This window comes from Hippichthys cyanospilos, chromosome 12 (genome assembly GCF_059441005.1).
Source record: "Hippichthys cyanospilos isolate Australia breed blue-spotted pipefish chromosome 12, RoL_Hcya_1.0, whole genome shotgun sequence".
In the NCBI taxonomy this organism is placed as follows: domain Eukaryota; kingdom Metazoa; phylum Chordata; class Actinopteri; order Syngnathiformes; family Syngnathidae; genus Hippichthys; species Hippichthys cyanospilos.
This window is the reverse complement of record NC_142380.1, coordinates 4,944,903-4,962,714: the sequence shown is the minus strand read 5'-3', so window position 1 is coordinate 4,962,714 and position 17,812 is coordinate 4,944,903. Positions and strand designations below refer to the sequence as shown.

Here is a 17,812-nt window from a genome sequence, read left to right as displayed (position 1 = left end):
CTTATTTTGCCTTATATATTTGTCCATCCGTCAAGTTAAAATATCATTTACTTCAATTATTTTTGTACCGTGGCCAATGGGGGAAAACGTGCTACAAACACAAGAAAAAATCTCAACACATTTTAAAAAAAACAGCAAAATCCAATCAACAAACAAAATAAAGCAAACTCAAAAGAAAACGTGCAAAAAAATAGTCAAAAACAGCTCCCAATTCAGAAAAATGCAAATGTTTTAAAAGAAAAATGCAGTCGCAAAAACATGTTCCAAACTTAAAACGAAAAAAAAGCAAAAAAAAAACAACCAAAACATCAAAAACAAGATTAATTCTAATCAATATTGTGTTTGTGAAAACCACCAGTTTTCATCCATCTTTCTGGCAGCCATTTTGATTCTTTCTGTCGACTGAACATAACATCACATGGCTCAGCTAATGACCAATCATGACTTAGCTTGTGAACGTCACATGCAAACTCAGAACACAGGTGAGTCGTGATTGGTTGTTATCTGAGCCCTTATTAACCGTGATGTCATTTTCAGCTGAAAGCAAACGGCAAAATGGCCGCCCAGAGAGGTTAACGTTGGATTTTGCTACTTGATTAATATTCCACAAACATAATATTAGCCAGAATGCCGTGTTTGGACTATGCATAAAATAAATCATAAGAAGAATATTTTCGACTTGACTTCCCCTTTAAATGTGTTTTTTTAAGTTAAATATAAACAACTTTTGACATGTGTTTCATCAATATCAATAAATTTCATGATTGCTTGACACTTAATTGAACTGCGGCGGGACAAACACCACGAGAGAAACAAAATCTGGAGGCCGACGTCGGCCCCGCGCTGACACGGCTCAGCTGACAGCTGTGATGTCATCGGCCCCGCCCCCTCGTTTTACAAGATTACGCCGCACTCCGAAAATAGATTGGCTGGACATCTCTGATGAGTCCACTTAATTGTCGCCACATGCAACTAATTAGCGCGGAGGAAATGTGCTCTTAAAGGCGACATGCGCTCATGTGGACCATTATGGAACGGTCCAAATTTTTCAGGGGGGGTAAAAGGCCTGAGCGGAGAACCTGCCAAGTGACTAGATTGTGAATTTTAAGTTTTTTTTGTTCAGAAAATAAACTATAGATGGAATCATGTGAAAAAGAAAAAAATCCTAAAACACAGCTGATTTATTTGTGCCCACTGATATTGGAGCGACTCTACCAAGTCCTAGTGTCCTCAGTAGAGGACATCCTGGCCTTTGCAATGATGTCACAATTAAGTTTGAGACAAAATGGACACAAAAATGGACAAACGAGGGTTGATGCCTCTGAACATTTTGAGGGGGTTGAAAGTAATTAAAAATTTATATTTGACAACGTTATGAATATCAGAGATTTGGGATGTAGAATGATATTTTTTGAGGAGGTGGTATTAGACCAGTATCGATATCAAATCGGATACCCTAAAAAAGTCTATTCATTGGTGACTTGTCCCTGTCCAATTTGACTGTAACAAGTTTTGCTCTGATTGACCGATAAGAGGACAAAAAAATGCTGACATCATCAAGTGCGTTGGCCCTTAAGGATATTTCCGAAATGCGATTGGTTAAAGAAAACATCCACGTACTGATCAGGAGAAATACTACCAAAAGACACCCCCTAAAAAAAGGACACCCCCAAAAAAAAAATCTGAGACTCAAAACAGATAAAAGAAACATAAACGGCTGGAGGGAGCCGATTGGTTGACACGATGAGAAGCTCTGATGAAGACAAAAAAAAAATGGAGTAGGAGGTGAGCTTGTATTTCTAGCTGAGCCCCAAAAAAAACTGCTGCGCTTGGCGGTTTTTCCACTGGACGTCTTCTTCTTCTTCTGCTTCCTGTTACACAAGAAGGAGCTCTCCGTGGGCCGCATGGGTTCTTCACACCCACCGGGAAACTCTCAGGGGTCTGCTCCATTTTTTTTTTACAGTAAAAAAAAAATCCCAAAAATATTTGTGATGTCAAACCACATCTCCTCACTGAGGAAAAAAAAAAAACAAAAATCAAAAAAGCTTCTGCCCTTGGCTGTGGTTTAGAGTGAGCAGAAGGGATGAAAGCAGGCAGAGGTGTGTGTGTGTGTGTGTGTGTGTTGGGGGGGGGGGGGGGGTGATACTCTCATGCTTTAAATTATTCATCCCAAAACAAGAGAGGGAGGTTAGAAGGGAGGAAAGGAGCATCTACAGGAAAGAATTTCATCGTCGCAGCCGCGCATTTGCTAGCTATGGTGGAGGCTCGCAGAAAAAAAAACAAAAAAAAACATATCCAGCTTCCAAGCACTGGATGTGGCAGGCCGTGGGTGGAAAGGGTCCTAACATCCCGACATTCATTCGCTGGTGTGTTTTGATCCAATTTCGCGTGCTGGAGGGATGGAGTCCCGATACTAAGTATCGGTTGTGGTTTCAAGGTATCGGTACTCGCCAGCGTAGCTGATACTCGTCTCGTGAAGAAAATGCTATATTGGAATATGGAGGTTTTTGTTTTTTGTTTTTTTTTTGTGAGAGCGGGGGTGTCAAAGGCACAAGTGGTATCGGTACTTAGTATCGGTTTCAGTGACTGTTCAATGAAAGTTGTGCGCCTGTACTGCTATCAGTGGTATTGAACCTTCCTAGCTTGCTCTGACCGAATAAATAAATGAGTTTTTAACATACTAATATGTTTGAATGTACATGGAGCCTAAAAGCTAATATTATAAAAAATTTTCACAACAATGCAACGGGATAGTGAGGTGTTCATTTACAAAACAAAAAACAAGAAAATTAACATTTTTGTGGTTTTATTTAAAGGGACAATGTGTAAAATTGAGCTCGTTTTTCATTACAGACAGCAGGGGGTGCTGCAGTTTTAGTTTCAGTAAACATCCACATAAATGAGCGGGAAACCAATCAAGTATTTGGAATATAGGAATCGAAATTAACGGGACACATATTAACTTGTAAATGTAGGTCAGGCCTCGCCGGCCCTGACCCCTCGGCTCGCTTTCCGACATCCCGCCCCCTTGACGCCATGGCGCCGCCCCGCCTGCGCCCAAGCCTCTAGTTGTCCATCTGGCCGTCAATCCCTTCCATCCGCGGCGCGGAGGCCGCTCTTGGGAGGCGCGCCGCCACGGCAACGAGGTCCTAGACAGAGCTGTCCATCACCCGCGGAACATGTGACGGCGGGTCAGCCAGCGGACGCGCCAGAGACCGAGGGGAGTCAGGGACAGGACAAAATGGAAGAATAATAAAGTGAGGGAAAGACTGGCGTAGAAGACAGTGGTAAGCATAAGGTAAATAACGTTTTTAGGAAAAAAAGAGAAGATGGTGAAAAAAAGAGAGGGAAATGAAACGGAAGAGGAAAGGAAGAGTGAGCACGGTGTCAGGAAAATTGCGAGGGATGGACATGTATCGAAGTAGTGGTATCGGTACTCTCGATACTAGTATCGTGTGCGCTCTTAAAGCTGTTTTACGATAACAAAGTACAAATAGCAAAAAGAAAGATAAGAAATTGCCACTGTGAAATCTACTTTGGGAAATCCATATATATCAAAAAGTACAAATGGTATCAGAACTTGGTATTGGTATCAGTGACTACTGAAGATGAAAGGTTTTCCTAAGGTTTTTAGGAAAAAAAGAGAAGATGGTGAAAAAAAGTGAGGGAAATGAAATGGAAGAGGAAGGGTGAGCACGGTGTCGACAAAATTGCAAGGGATGGACATGTATCGATACTAAGTAGTGGTATCGGTACTCTCGATACTAGTATCGTGTGCGCTCTTAAAGCTGTTTTATGATAAAAGAAGGATAGGAAATTGCCACTGTGAAATTTTTAAGATTCAGGTTTTTTTTTTTGATATATCAAAAAGTACAAATGGTATCAGAACTTGGTATTGTATCAGTGACTACTGAAGATGAAAGACTCAATAGCGTGTGGAAGACACCAGAAAAAATAAAGTAAGAAAAAAAATCATGTGGACAAAGATGAGGAAAAAAAAGAGATGGTCATTCCTGACCTGAGTGTGCCCAGTGAGTCAATTGTGGAGGATTTTGTTGTTTCCGTGGCAACAGACACAACCAATGAAAGACAGACATCAAGGACAAGGATGCACTTGATTTGTTGTCATTTGCCTGATTTATTCCAAATTCGTGACAAGCAGGAAGGTGATGTCTTCAATGAATACCAGTTAAGTTTGATTTCCCAGTCAGAAAAACAAGACCTTGAGCTGTCTGGTGTCCTCAGGAGACAATCCGTTTTCGAGTCCAAATCTAAGCTAATCTAAGTTTACCTTATTGTTTTCGCAACATCTTATACACTTCTTGATCTTCAAAACATCTTGATCCTTCATTCCACATGACGTTAATCAACATCCACGTTGAAGACACGACTGAGTTCGTCTCTGTTCCGTTAAATGAGCGGCGGGACATCAGCGTCATCCGCAAATCCCTCCGAGGGTTCGTCGTCATGGGGCGGGGCGATCCTCGGATTCCAGCGGGAAGCTTCCAGCGGCCCTTCGCTGGCGCGGTTGCGTGTCACAATGTTGGCGATGTCCACCTTCCCGCTGGCGTCCACTTCCAGCCTCTCGGGTACCGAACGTTCCCTACGGAGTCAATAATGGACATTGTGTGAGTGGACATTGTGAAGCAGGACATGTGGTGGCTGGCGTATGAATGTTGGACAAAAATGTGTTGCTGAACTTGGGCAGTAGGTTGCTATGTCTTTAGACCATAGGTGTCCAACTCCAGTCCTTGAGGGCCGCTGTCCCACACGTTTTACGGTTTTCTTTCCTCAACACACCTGCTTCAAATGATGAGCTCATTATTAAGCTGCGCAAGAGCTCGAAAATGATCCTTATCATTTGAGGACATCGCAACTCGAGGACTTGAGTTTGACTTCCGTGGTTTAGACCTTTGGGGGTTGCAGGTCAGAAAGGGGGTTGGTCAGATGGTCAGCGGGTCAAAGGGGCTGGTTCTTCGGATGAAGGCTTCGTCGCTTAGTCATAGGGTTGATGGATTATCTGCTTGTCACCTGGATGTGGGCTTGGTGGTTCAGTCAAAGGGTCTTTTGGTCCGGGGTCACCAGTTTGGTGAATTAGCTAAAAATTCCGTGGATCAGCGTTGGTCGGGTGGTCAATGGGATGGTTCGTCAAGATGGTGGGTCCGTGGCTCCGCCACATGGAACAACTAGTCGTTTGCTGGATGGTGGCTTTGTGAGGTTGGTTCTCACTTCGCTAGTTTGGCGAGTAAGATAAAAGGTCCCTGAGTCAGCTGAGTTGCTGGGATCAGATGCTAGGATTATGGGTCACTTGTTTGGTAGGTAAGTGGGTCAATAACCTATGTCAGAGTTTCACTGAGTTGACGGGTTGTTAACTCAGTGAGGGGGTCCACAGGAAGCAGAGGGATTGGTCGGGTAGTCGGTGAGTTGAAGGGTCAGCGCGCTAGATGGTCGGATGATGGGTCCGTAGCTTTTTACAGGGTTGACCGACCAACTAGTTGTTAGCCGGACGACGGTTCAGTCGATGGATCTCTCGGTCAGTAGGTCAGCCCGGCTGTCACGTTGAAAGCGGTCTGCACCGGTGTGATTTTGATCCATTTGGAGACACGGCATGCACGTGGCTTCCTCACGCGACTTGAAAGAAAGTTTTCCGCTGTGCTGGCCCAGAGTCGGCCCTCACTGATGGCTCTCTAATTGAGTTTGCCACGGCCGGCGTGACAGCTTGAGTGACTTCTGCGTAGCGTCAGGGGACCGTGTCCGTGTCACAGGTCCCATCTTAAGCCCATCTGCCAGCGTGCAGATAAGAGGCAGACTAAAGCAATCACTGCTGGACGTCGTCTTCTGGACGCCCGCAGATAATCAAAGACCCGCCGGCATTACCTTATCAAGCTGTTTGACCCGCTAAGAAGCTAACATACATGTCGGAACCACTGACTCATTTTCGTACTCTCGTATCACTGTGAGACGTTTTAGATTCTTGGTTCACAATAGGCGGAGGATACGTGCGTTGACTATCACTGAATTAAGAATATACATGTAAACGCAGAGACTAAATCGCCTAAATTGTGTAAATGAGAAGCTATTCTCAGTTGACTTGACTGGTTAATGAATGAATGAATGAATGAATGAATGAATGAATGAATGAATGATGATCAATGTGGGTTTTGAGATGGACCACCTCCTTTGAGAGACTTTGAGTAGGATCTTGCGCGATGGCATCATCGCATTGGACAATTATTGATTAATATGACACAATGTGTTATTTTTGGCACTTGGGATCTAGTGCCACCTGTTGAGCCTGGAAGGAGGCTCCTCCCACCTGTGGTTCTTTTTTAAGGTTTCTTATTGTCCCCAGAAGGGTTTTTGAGTTTTTCCCTTTCTCTTCTGAGAATTTTCTTCAAGGGAATGACGTTGTGTACTTGGATAGTTCTGTGTGATCTTTTCTGTGTTTTCTTTTTCACCTGTGATGCTCTTTGAGACTGTTTGATTCAGGACTTGAATGAATGAATGAGACAAATCTCCATCATCCGGTTCGTGGAAGACATTTTCTGTTTGTGCAAAATGTTTGGTTGCCTTGTACCTGCTTTGAGGCATTTGGCTAACCATGCTAACTCAACATGCTCACAGGCAAAAGTAGTGTAGCTTCTACCTCCCATTTTTTTCCTTGTTTAGTAGTAGTAGTAAACTAGGATTTCATTGTGTACTTGTACAATAAAGGCATTCTATTTTATTCTATTCTATTCTATAGTGAGTGTACGACGTTTGGTTGTCTGTTATTTTGAAGGGTTTGGCTAAACATGCTAGCTTGACATGCTCACAACCTGTAAGAGTAGTTTCTCTCTCCCAAAACCTTTTTTTAAATTTTTTTTTAGATTTAACTATGATCTATCGCCATATCGTGAACCAATATAGAACCCAGAATGATTTACTCTTGTCTCAAATAGCTAATTTCTCGCGTTTCTGGAGCTAGCTAGCTAGCTGGCTAGGGACCGGTTATTGTCGGTCTTTGTTGATAACCTGTTTTGTGTAAAGTGCCTTTTGAGTACCCTGAAAAGTGGCAAATATAATTTCCAATATCATTGATACTAGAAACAAAAGGGGAAATAGCGATGTAGCATGTTAGCATACATGTGAGACAAACGTGAGGATACATGGCGTTGTTAAGCCAACATAAGCGCTTACAGATGCTGCAACATTCGGGCAGATTATTTGTTGCGACGATGTCAGGGGGGTCAGGGTTCACGCATGAGGCGTAAATATCCAGAGCGTAATCAGTCCCGGGGGACGCCATCAATCTCCAGTGAAACTGTCTAGCGCTGCATTATTGAAACAGGCTTAAATATTTACTCATCAAAAATCACTCCCAGGGCAGATGCTTAATAAACTTCCTCACCTCCCACCGTCAACTTTGACCTTACACACCTGACCTGGGGGGTTAATACAGCGGCGCAGCATTAAAATGAACCACAACGCCATTCATTTGTTTCTGCCACCCGAAAAAAAAAGTCGTTTTTAGTCGACAGGAAGTGGTAACACGTTTTAAATGATATTTAACAGTAGATGATAAATAATCATCAAAACCCAAAAATGAACTTTTTACAGCGAAAAATGGCTAAACACGCTTAATTTCGCCATTTAGCTAAGTTTCTAATTGTTATTTTTTAATGAAAAATTGATTATTTCGATTTATTGCACAGCCCTACACTTGACATACCAAAGTGCAAAGGTCAGGTTTTCATCTCTCTTCTACCTGTACCAGGAGATGCTGGTCATGATGCGATCATGATGTCATCAGTGAGCAGATGAAACCCAATCGCGCACAGAGGTCGGCCGAATGGCGTCCACGAGGAATAAATCAGCCGTCAGCTTTTTTGATACCAAGTTTCATTAAAGATGCCGGTCAACAGGCCGGCGGCGGGCTGAAGGACAAAAAGCCGACCCGCTTGCGAAATGCTGATGATGAGGAGGCGCCGAAGCCGAGTGTTTCAGATCCGGTGTTAAATATCGTTAAAGCTACCAACAAAATGTGTTAGTAATCACAATTAGCAATAGCGCACTAGCATTTACCATTTAAGGAGGTTCTCAAGCTTTTCAGTGATGTACAGCCTGTTAAATATTTTTATAGCCTAGCTAGCGCAAGGTTTTGGTGGATGACAAAAAAAAAACCCTAAATATTGTTCACCATCTGTGCCTGATCTATTACACTTTAAAATTGCATTCGCAGTGGTAACTCTTGAATTTTATTCAGAAATCTCCGGGAGATAGATTGTGTGATTTTTTGCATTGTTGTTTTTTTTCTGGCTTTTTTGCAGCAACATTGCATCATTAGTGACAATTCACGTCCGTGCAAAACTTAAAAACACAATAAAGACAAACATCACTATGACACAGTTTAGCAATAAGTTGTTTGATGTTCCAGTCAATTTGCTTTTAATTTGAAAATGTAGTTCCTGGCACAGTGGCAAAAAACATTGAAATTATTTTGTCTTTAAATACAGCTATAAAGGGCCTTTTAACCCAATTTGAGAAACATTGAGCGAGTCCGTGCCAATAGTAGTACCATAGAGGTCATTTCCTGATGGACATTTTGTTTAAATTGAAATTAAATTATTAGTTTTGGTTCATGATAACCCGTTTGTGTTTATCTTTACCTTTTCTCACTGTCGGCCGAGCTGCGTCGATGGCAGAGCTTGTCTTTGGGCGGATGTGAGGCGGGTTTTGTCAACTTGATTTCACCTTGAGCCTTCAAAATTGCGATAGGAAACAATAACGTTAGTTGGGAATAACAACGAATCGGTAGATTTAGTGGATTGGTAAGTCAATTGGGAGTCAAGTCAAGACACCCTATTGGCTCTTGATTTTGCACCTGAGCAGGTACGTACTTTGGGCATGTGGAGCAGCAGGTGTCCTGTGGTCTGCGACCTCTGCGCTGTGGAGCTGTCAGGCTTGACCTCAGCCGGCAGAACTAGTTGAAATATCTGCACATTTGATCATTTAACAATTAGTAACAAGCAGGTTCATCGTGACAGTTTTTATAAGACGCATTCCACAAGTTGCGGACGTGCGAGAAGTTCAAGGAATCTGCTGAAATGGCCTCAATCACCTGGCCATAAAATAACCATGGCCGAACATGGGCTTCAATTTGCCAGTTGGCGTGAGAAAACGCCGAACACAATTTACGAGCGCTTTGGTCAGGACGGAAGGCCGCCGGGAGGGACCGAGGTGACCCAAAACATCGCTGTGTCACGCGGAGGGTAGGTGGGATGGACCTCCCCTGGACCCCTCCCCCAATGAGGTTCCGTTTGCTGACTCTGCAAAAATGAACTCTGTTGACTCGGCATTTTCACCGGCACCTAATCTGCAGCATCACACTTTTCACTGTCAATCTCCTATGTGCGCAACAGTACAGTGCAACAGGAACCGTCGCCATGATGTTTTTTTTGTAGTGGACATTTGTTTTTGTTCTATATCTTCGGACTCATTAGAGCAACCTAACTAAATCCTGGTGTACTCAGTCAAGGACATCCCGGTCTTTCCAATAATGTCTCAGGTTTGCATAGGATGCTCCTAACTTTGCTGTCTTGCTGAGACAGAACAAACAAAACAGTGACTCGAGACAACAATGCTGCTGTGGTAATGGTAGCCATGGCAACGGTGATGCAATTGCAGTAACTTGATCCCCTATTACAAGGAGATGGTCCTTCACTCGTATGTCATGAAGATGCCCATGAGGTGGTCAACAGTCAACACATACTTTCCCTTTGACGACGACTTTGACGTATTTTGGCTGCACGTCCACGTCCATCAAAGAGGTGTCCATGTGCCTGGGTAAAGTGCGGGAGTCACAGTGACACACGTTCACTTTTCCAAGCTTGTTAAAAAAAAATATTAGTCACCTTTGAGCTGTTGTGTTTGAGTGTGTGTATTTTTTTGTGTGTTTGTATGCATTTACCTATACACAGCCAGATCTAAAACAATCCTGTTGTTGTTGTCGTCTTCTGTCAGAGAGAAGTCCAGCCTGCAGAGTCAGAGGAGTTCATCAGTCATCAGACGTTACACGATACAGTGTGTGTGTGTGTGTGTGTGTGTGTGTGGTCATACTTGGGCTCATTGACATTCAGGACTCGTCCATCAGCAGTTATCAGAGTCCTCGGGGGCTTCACTTTCTTCTCGTTGCCTCTGCAGGGACACACAACACCGTCAACTGAGCTCCGCACGTGTGTGTGTGTGTGTGTGTGTTTCCTGCAGTAGCATTCTCTATGATTTATTCTCATGAAGCTCCTGCCTGGAGGAGGGGATGGTCCTTCACCCCTCGGACTGCATAAGATTGGTACAGTACAGTCATCTGTCAGCCAGTCACACACATGTGCGCACACATGCACACACACACTAATGTTCAGCCCTTGACAATGACATTGCAGCTGATGTTTCGTCCGAGGAGTGAACCCTGAACCGTAGGTGAAGGGTCACCCCGCGGTTGGGGCCGCGTCGAGCGCCTCATCACCGTAACTCGTCGCAGTGACCGGTCACGGTGACAGGTCGCTGTCGAGTGGCCATCGGGAGCCAAAAACGTGCTGAGCTAAAGCACTTCCTTACTGATGGAACAATTGTGTGTCTGTCTGTGGGCGTGCGTGTGTGTGTGTGTGTGTGTGTGTGTATATATATATATATATATATATATATATATATATATATATATATATATATATATATATATATATATATATATATATATATATATATATATATATATATATATATATCAATATATCAATGTCAGGAGACCACATAGGACCACATATTCTCGACTGAAATTGAATCGAACCAAAAAGTAGCCCAAACAAAATTACCGATCCACGTAACTCTACTTTCAACGTGACGACATTCAACTGCAATGACTCGCACTGGATCAAATCTGAAGAGTGATTCACTTGCTGCTCAGTTTAAGAGAAAATTGCACTTTGAGTAATGCGGTAGTGACATCAAGTGGTGAAAAGTGAAGAACGCAGCTCATCGTAACATTTTTCCATTTTCTGGAACACTGGTTCAAAGGAGTGTGACAGCCCTGATTTAGCCTTTACTGAAGGCCCAAGATTCGAACTCCGGACCTCAAAAAGTGAAGTAAACATGCTAATTACATGCGTGCTTGTCTAGCTCCGCAGATGGGTGACTCACTTCTCTTTGGCCTTCCGCTTGGCCTCCAAGTGGCGGTGAGCCTCTAGGCGGGATTCCGGAGTGAAAGCACACGGCGTGTGCCAGAATTCCCTCTCTTGTCGTTCTTCGTCCGACTCTGTCGTCTGCTCCGGCTTCTCTTCTGAGTCAGGAGGACTAAGCGGGAAGAAACCGTGGGGCAGGAAGTCATTACTTTGCCGAATTTACAAAAAAAATTTGGCTGGATATTTTCAGGACTATTTAGGTCCATGTTGTTACAAAATGTGTTCATGGAGACCTGATTCGTACCCACTTCCTAGTTCCGCGACCTGCTTCCTGTTGGCCTCTTCCCGCTCGTGCGCGTTCTTGCTCAGATATTGGTCCTCCTGCTCCAGGATACGCTTCCTCAGCTCCTCCAGGCCCTGATTGGCGGCGATGCGCTCGGACCGCGTTACCTCGGTGCCATCCAGACACTGAACACAGACAAAGGTGAAAAAGACTTGGAACCCTACTTTCAAACTGTAAAATTTGTCTGAAAGCCTACAAATTCATTTGATATCCCAAATTAAGGCCAGGGGCCATTTGTGGTCCGCCCTCTATTTTTAAGCAGCCTGCAACATAAATAAAAATGAACATTTTCTACTAATAATTTATTATTATTCCTCTTATTTTTTACCGCACTGCTTTTCGTAGGATGCGCAGTATGAATAACAATTCGTTTTTACCAACAAAACTGCTTTCCTCGTCAAGGTAAAAATGATGAAAATGTCACATGAATGATTTCCAAGATACCCCTCAAAATTCAACCAATTTATAATTGTTCAGTGGCATCATTTCTATCCATACACATGTAGGTTAAATTTATTAACACCCACAAAAAATTAAAAAATGTTATGGTATGTCTTTGTAGCCTGTGATGTGATGATGACACTTGAAGACATAGCCATTAACTGCTCTCTACCGCCACCTACTGTCTTGAGGTGAAACAAGTCATCAAAGGATTTTCTGTTTGCTGACATAGTTTAATCGCCGCTCAACAAAATGTTGCAAAAATCGCAGGAAAATCAATGGAATAAATCCTATTAAAATGCATCTAAAAATTTTTAATTATAATGGTTTTATATGGTCCAAATTTTGGACAATGATTATTTTTGTACACAAAAATCTCGCATGTCTGCTACAATCACATAAAAATGTCAGAATTATTTCATTTTGAAATTTTGCATGTTTTATTCATTCGGTGGAAATTTCAGCTCCCTAGTATTTTTTTTCCCATTGATACTTTTATGATGTCATTAACAAATCAAAGGGATTTCCATCATTTGTAACATAATGCCACAAGTTTAAAAAAAAAATACCTCACCATAACTTAATCCCTTCAAACCCTGCTCCATCTTGAAAATGTCACTTGAAAACTAAACCCGCCTTGACACCTCATTAACAATTGAATTCACAGCACGAACCCCTTGCCCGCTGCGTTTGCGTGCGGCGTCATACCTTGAGCTGTGGTAGGGTGGCGACAACATACTTGCGGTAGCCTTCAAAGAGCGTGCAGGGGTTCCCCACCAGGAAGAGTTGACGCAAGTGGATGTTTTCTTTCAGGCTCTCAACGCTGCTCAGACGTCCCACAAAGTTTACCGTCAGATCCAGTTTTTGAAGATTCTCGCACCCTGTGCACGCACACACACAACATTTGTTTAAAAAAAGTGATGAGTTGGAACAGTAACTTTGAGTTTAGTCATGTTACCTTGTATTTCCGATTGACCGTTACCACTGATTCACGCCACATCGAATTATTTCCTCACATTGCAACTAATTTTCTAGTAAAATCGGCACAATATTCCATTTTCCCTTACATATACTGTACTGTATGTGCTCTGTGCCTAAACTTGTGTGAGCATTTGTCCCCTTGAAAAGCCAAGATTTACCCCTATTCTTGATCTTCTACTCAAACCTTGTGCTGAGCTTTACCTAAACTGAAGCAATGCAATCAGTAGTTTATAATTTTGATATCCACAAAGGAGGCAAGAATTTGAAAAACACACTTAACAAATATATTCATTGGGTCGCAGTAAACTAAATAGAATAAATTTGGATTGAAGTGTTGATGGTTTTGTTGATATTTGCTTTAGTGATGTTTTCAGTTTACTCAGCGAGTTAGCACGTCAACTTCTGAATCTCTTAAGTTAACACACACCCAGATGTACCTTGCAAGTTTTCAATGACTTGTATGTTGTTTAATGCCAGGTTCAAATACTCCAGTTTCTTGAGGCGGCCCACGTTCTCTGCCAAGAAAAATAAAAGAAAAAAGAAACTCATTGTAGGGTTTGCACCACGCAGACATGCAAAAGTGAATAGTGGGCCTCACCGATTTTTGGTATGAGGTTGTTTTGCAGGTAAAGGATCTTCAGATCCCTGCACCAGCGCTCGATATGCTCGATCCTCTCGATGTCCTGCTGGTGCAGGGAGACCTCCTCCAGGGAGCATATCTCACACTCATTGTGCTCGGCGCGACGCCGTATTAGATCTTCTGTAACTACATGCGCGAATGATGAACAATTAGATAACTAAAGAAATATATATTTTTTACCCTTTTCACTTCTTAACATATGTTTAATATAACGTATAGCCTTACTCAGAGGTCATTTAACTGATTAATGTAAACTAAAGTGGACTTACTGTGAACCATAATTCGTCTGTTGTTAGGCGTTGCCGTAGAAACCAAAACCGCTGTTGCGTTCAAAAACACTGGGAAACACGAGGAACGCCGACACTAAACATCCTCCGTGCTGTCGCTTAGCACGCAGCTCCAAAATCTTGATGGCTACGACTTCTGTTTGCATCAAGACTCACGAGCCAAATAGATATGCATTGCATTCTTACTTTTAATGTTTCAATTATATTGCTGTTTTTTCAGTGATAAAAGCATGTACGGAAATGACTTAAACGTCACATATTCCCATACGAATGATCAGATTGTGACTCACATGTTGCTAGCCATAAAGCTAACACTTTAGTATGTACTAAACCTCGCGTTTTGTTGTATTGAATTTAATGTTTATAAAGAGAAAATTCAAGTTAAATCAAAGTGTCACTTCTGTTCTGAACAACGCAAAACCACGTACTGTATTTACTTCCGGTCACTGAAGATGTGTGTTTTAAAATCGTTTAACGTTTTTAAAAAATATTATTCTGCTTGTGCATTAATAGTTACATATCTAAAACTTTTATTTACGACACAAAAAAGCCAAACATACTGAGCTGAACTAGAAGGAATTGCTTCGTTTTGTTGCTTAAAGCAGGAGTGAAAATTAAATAGCGAATTTTAGGCATGCTGAGCTAATGCATTCTTTTTTTTGGTTAAAAAGATAAACACAGACACAAATGCTCACCAACTTAACATGACATCAAGCTGTTATTTTGAAGGAACCACTTTTATTTTGGGACTGGGAATATATCTCTGGTATCCTGCTATACAATTGAATAAAAAAAGAAATGTGACAGTACATTTTCATAATTGGGGGGAGCTAAAGGGACGCTAACAGCATGCAAAACTACGATCAACAATAAAAGGGGGCAGGTTTTTCATAACACCGTAATTCCTCGAATAGAAGACACACCTGTGTATAAGACGCTCAAATAATGAAAAAAATAAAAATAGATCTAATCCTCAAGTTACCATTTATAGGACGCGCTCATACTCGACCTTTGATCACGTGTCGCTGTGTGACTTTTTGAGGTGCATGTTGAGGGTGTACTTGCTGAGGAAATTGCGGGGGCACAGCCGGCATACGAAAGGTCGCGCCCCCGTGTGGATGTTCAGGTGCGACTTGAGGTGCGCCGATTGCGTGAAGCGCTTTCCGCACTGCTGGCAGGTGAACGGTCGCTCGCCCGTGTGTATGCGCATGTGCACGTCCAGGTTCTGCGACTTGGCGAAAGTCTTACCGCACATGCGGCACGTGAAGCGACGCGGTTTACCCGTTGGCTCGTCGTCGTGCTCGAGCGGGGCGGTGAAGTCGGACGGCGCGGCGCCCGACACGCTGATCACTTGGAGGCCGAAGGCTTCGCTCGGCTTGCTGCCGTTGAAGGCTGCGTGATCGGACGCCGGTTTATCGCAAGAGACGTTTTCGGACGGGCGTGGCTCCAGCGGCGCCACTCCGGGGTTAGCCGGCAGCTGGTCAACGACGGGGAGGTGAACGTCACACTCTAATAGGTTGCCTTCAGCTTCTACAACAGATCACAGACACGATTTTACACTACAACTAACAACTTTTTAATCATACGAGTAAAGTTACAATAAATGATTTTATCCGCAATGCCTCTCAAAAAAAGACCAGAATTTTTCACTGCCTTTTTCATACTAAAAACATCTTTTGATTCAAAACTATGCAAATATGACATTACGTTGAAGGATTGAGCATTTTTAATTGAACTAATCCACAAAAGGATGAATCAATTTTCAAAAATGGTTACTGATTATAGTGTTCGCCATTTCACGGTTATTTTTTTTTCCATCAAGGTTTGAATCTTGATCATAAATGGGGGAAAGGGAAGAGGGTGAAAAAAAATAAATCAGCCCCTTCTTGGATTTCACTTGTCGCTGGAGTTTTTTGAAAAATAATTCCTTTGAAAAAGGGGGAATTTGATAATCAATTGTTGATTGATCGATAGTTGCAGTTCTATACCAAAATTAAGATATTTTCCACTGAAGTGTAACGCTACCAAGATGGAAAATTTCTGACTGGGAAACTTGTTAGAATGTACGTGAAAATAGGTTCAAATATTGCAAATTATTTACACATTTTACATGCTGTGGCTACAGAAACTTGGACCTGACAAATTGATGATTTTTCTATTGTAAACAAAGTCTCAAACGGTATTACCGATAATATGTTCGGTTTATTCCACTTGTCTAAACACAGCATTGTGATTAATATTTTCTTTGAGTAGAAACGATAAGCAAAAGCAAAATGCTTTGATCCTATCAGTAGGCTCCCATTTGCCATCAACTGAAAATGACGTCACAGTTGCTTGCAGCATCACATGACCAAAAAAAAAAAAAAATCAAAGCAGGCAAGCCATGACTGTTTTTACCTAAGCATGCCGTTAAAGGCGCAACACAAAGTTAATGACATTTCTGAACGCACCCGACTCTCCTGCCGCCACATCATCCACAGCCAGCTGAGCGGTGTCCGACGAGGACACGGCGGCCATGCTGTGCACCTCCGAGGGACTGGACTTTCCATCCGAGTCGTAGCCTTGCTTCTTTTTCTTAATTTGCCGCGCGGGCGGAGATGTGGTGACGACTTCCTTCACGAGGACTGCTGACTTCACAACTTCTGCCCCCGAATCTATTCGGACCAGAAGATTGTGCAAAGACTGTGACTCGTACAAAGAAAGGAAAAGGACTTGAGCTCATTTCTTTTGTACAGTTTACTTACATTATTGTATTTATTTCTATATTTTAATTATTGTTACCTTCATCACCTTATTTTTACCAGTTGTTCATTTATGCTTTGTTATTATTTTTCTAGTAGATTATACTTCCATGGAATGTACTGCTTGTGTACATTGTTGTTGTTGAATAAAGTTTTTTTTTTTTTTTTTTTAAACACAAGCTCTGCGCCAAAAAGCCGTCATAAGCAATTCGCTCTATACCCGCCTCTTTCAATGGCGTCACCGCTCACCTTCCTCACAATCTGAGTCTTCAGCTTTGATTTGCACACCTTCGGGAAGCTGAAAAACAAACAAACATCCATGAAAGTGCACTTGCCAAAATGTAGCATACAATATGAAACCCTATGGAAGGGCTTAATGAAATAAGCATTGATATCGCAGTAACCATAATGGTAGCATTCCCGCATGTGCTCCCCTTCTCCCCGGAAACAGGAGCCATTCTTTTGGTTTGGCTTGCTCGGTGGTCACGGTGTCCTTCGGGTTTCCCGCAGGTGTCCTTCCGCGGGCCGGACGCGGATCCAGAGTCGAGATCAGTGCCAGACCCGGTTCGGGTCCCGCCGACCACGACGGACTCGATGAGGCTGAGTCTGTTGCGGAGCTCGCGGTTCTCCTGCTGGCTGCGAGTGACTTCGTCTCTGAGGCCGGCCAACGCTCGCTCGACTAGCTTGCAGATATCCAGCACGGCGGCCTTGCTCAGCGCCGCCATGACGGCGCTCAGCTGGTCGTGGAGGACTTGAGACGTGAGAACCTGCGACATTTTCAATTAAGATCGAGATTCGAGCGCAACCGCGGCCAGAACTACAACCTCAACCACCGCCGAAAACACACGCTTGTTCTTCTTCTTGCGCAGTGTCGTTGGCGGCTGGCAAGGCGGCGTTTACGTGCATTACCGCCATCTAGCGACTGTAGTACGCAAAATTATTCTGCATAATGCCATTGAGACCATTACTAAAAGGTTCCGCATTAACCGATACCACTTTATCACAAACTGTAGATTAACATTAATTAGGCATGCAAACGGTCAATACCAAATTACTTACAGGCATATATTAGCAGAGGAGATCTTGTTTAAAAAAATATTGTATTATTTCCATTTTATTTGTCTTTGACGTATGTTGTTTTTGTGAAGTGCGAGATTACAAAGAGGTAGTTGGAAATGGTAAAATAAACGTTTACACATTCTAAAATCAACACGTTGTTTCCGATT

At 42.7% G+C, this 17,812-nt stretch overlaps 2 protein-coding genes across 3 annotated transcripts; both read right to left on the bottom strand.

Moving 5' to 3' along the window:
- Window positions 1–2,833: 2,833 nt before the first annotated feature.
- On the bottom strand, window positions 2,834–14,408 carry dnaaf11 (dynein axonemal assembly factor 11). 2 transcript variants are annotated; one of them, XM_088428772.1, is made up of 12 exons: window positions 13,828–14,408; window positions 13,517–13,684; window positions 13,356–13,433; window positions 12,646–12,818; window positions 11,458–11,621; window positions 11,173–11,325; window positions 10,099–10,176; window positions 9,950–10,015; window positions 9,752–9,821; window positions 8,880–8,975; window positions 8,649–8,740; window positions 2,834–3,159 (listed from the first exon to the last, which is right to left on the bottom strand). In XM_088428772.1, exons 1-12 carry the CDS (start codon window positions 13,835–13,837, stop codon window positions 3,150–3,152), a joined length of 1,158 nt encoding a protein of 385 aa, XP_088284898.1. In that variant the 5' UTR covers window positions 13,838–14,408; the 3' UTR covers window positions 2,834–3,149. The 2 variants fall into 2 exon arrangements, with proteins under 2 accessions (XP_088284898.1, XP_088284897.1); XM_088428771.1 differs by lacking the exon at window positions 2,834–3,159 and adding an exon at window positions 3,970–4,603.
- A 180-nt stretch (window positions 14,409–14,588) lies between these two features.
- On the bottom strand, window positions 14,589–17,633 carry LOC148414491 (uncharacterized). The gene is made up of 4 exons (XM_088428779.1): window positions 16,991–17,633; window positions 16,836–16,884; window positions 16,296–16,499; window positions 14,589–15,375 (listed from the first exon to the last, which is right to left on the bottom strand). The coding sequence occupies exons 1-4, from the start codon at window positions 17,360–17,362 to the stop codon at window positions 14,861–14,863; spliced, it is 1,140 nt and encodes a 379-aa protein (XP_088284905.1). The 5' UTR covers window positions 17,363–17,633; the 3' UTR covers window positions 14,589–14,860.
- Between the last annotated feature and the right edge of the window lie 179 nt (window positions 17,634–17,812).

What these genes read in the sequence shown, in the direction of transcription:
- dnaaf11 (XM_088428771.1), bottom strand. An exon ending in AAGCGGAAGGCCAAAGAGAA is followed by an intron (nt 10,177 to 11,172) that starts GTGAGTCACCCA and finishes GTGTCCCTGCAG; the next exon opens with AGGCAACGAGAAGAAAGTGA. An exon ending in TGCTGCTCCACATGCCCAAA is followed by an intron (nt 8,741 to 8,879) that starts GTACGTACCTGC and finishes GCAATTTTGAAG; the next exon opens with GCTCAAGGTGAAATCAAGTT.
- LOC148414491 (XM_088428779.1), bottom strand. Translation starts at nt 17,362, where the DNA reads ATGTCGCAGGTTCTCACGTCTCAAGTCCTCCACGACCAGCTGAGCGCC. An exon ending in GCGGGAATGCTACCATTATG is followed by an intron (nt 16,885 to 16,990) that starts GTTACTGCGATA and finishes TTTGTTTTTCAG; the next exon opens with CTTCCCGAAGGTGTGCAAAT. An exon ending in TGTGGCGGCAGGAGAGTCGG is followed by an intron (nt 15,376 to 16,295) that starts GTGCGTTCAGAA and finishes GATCTGTTGTAG; the next exon opens with AAGCTGAAGGCAACCTATTA.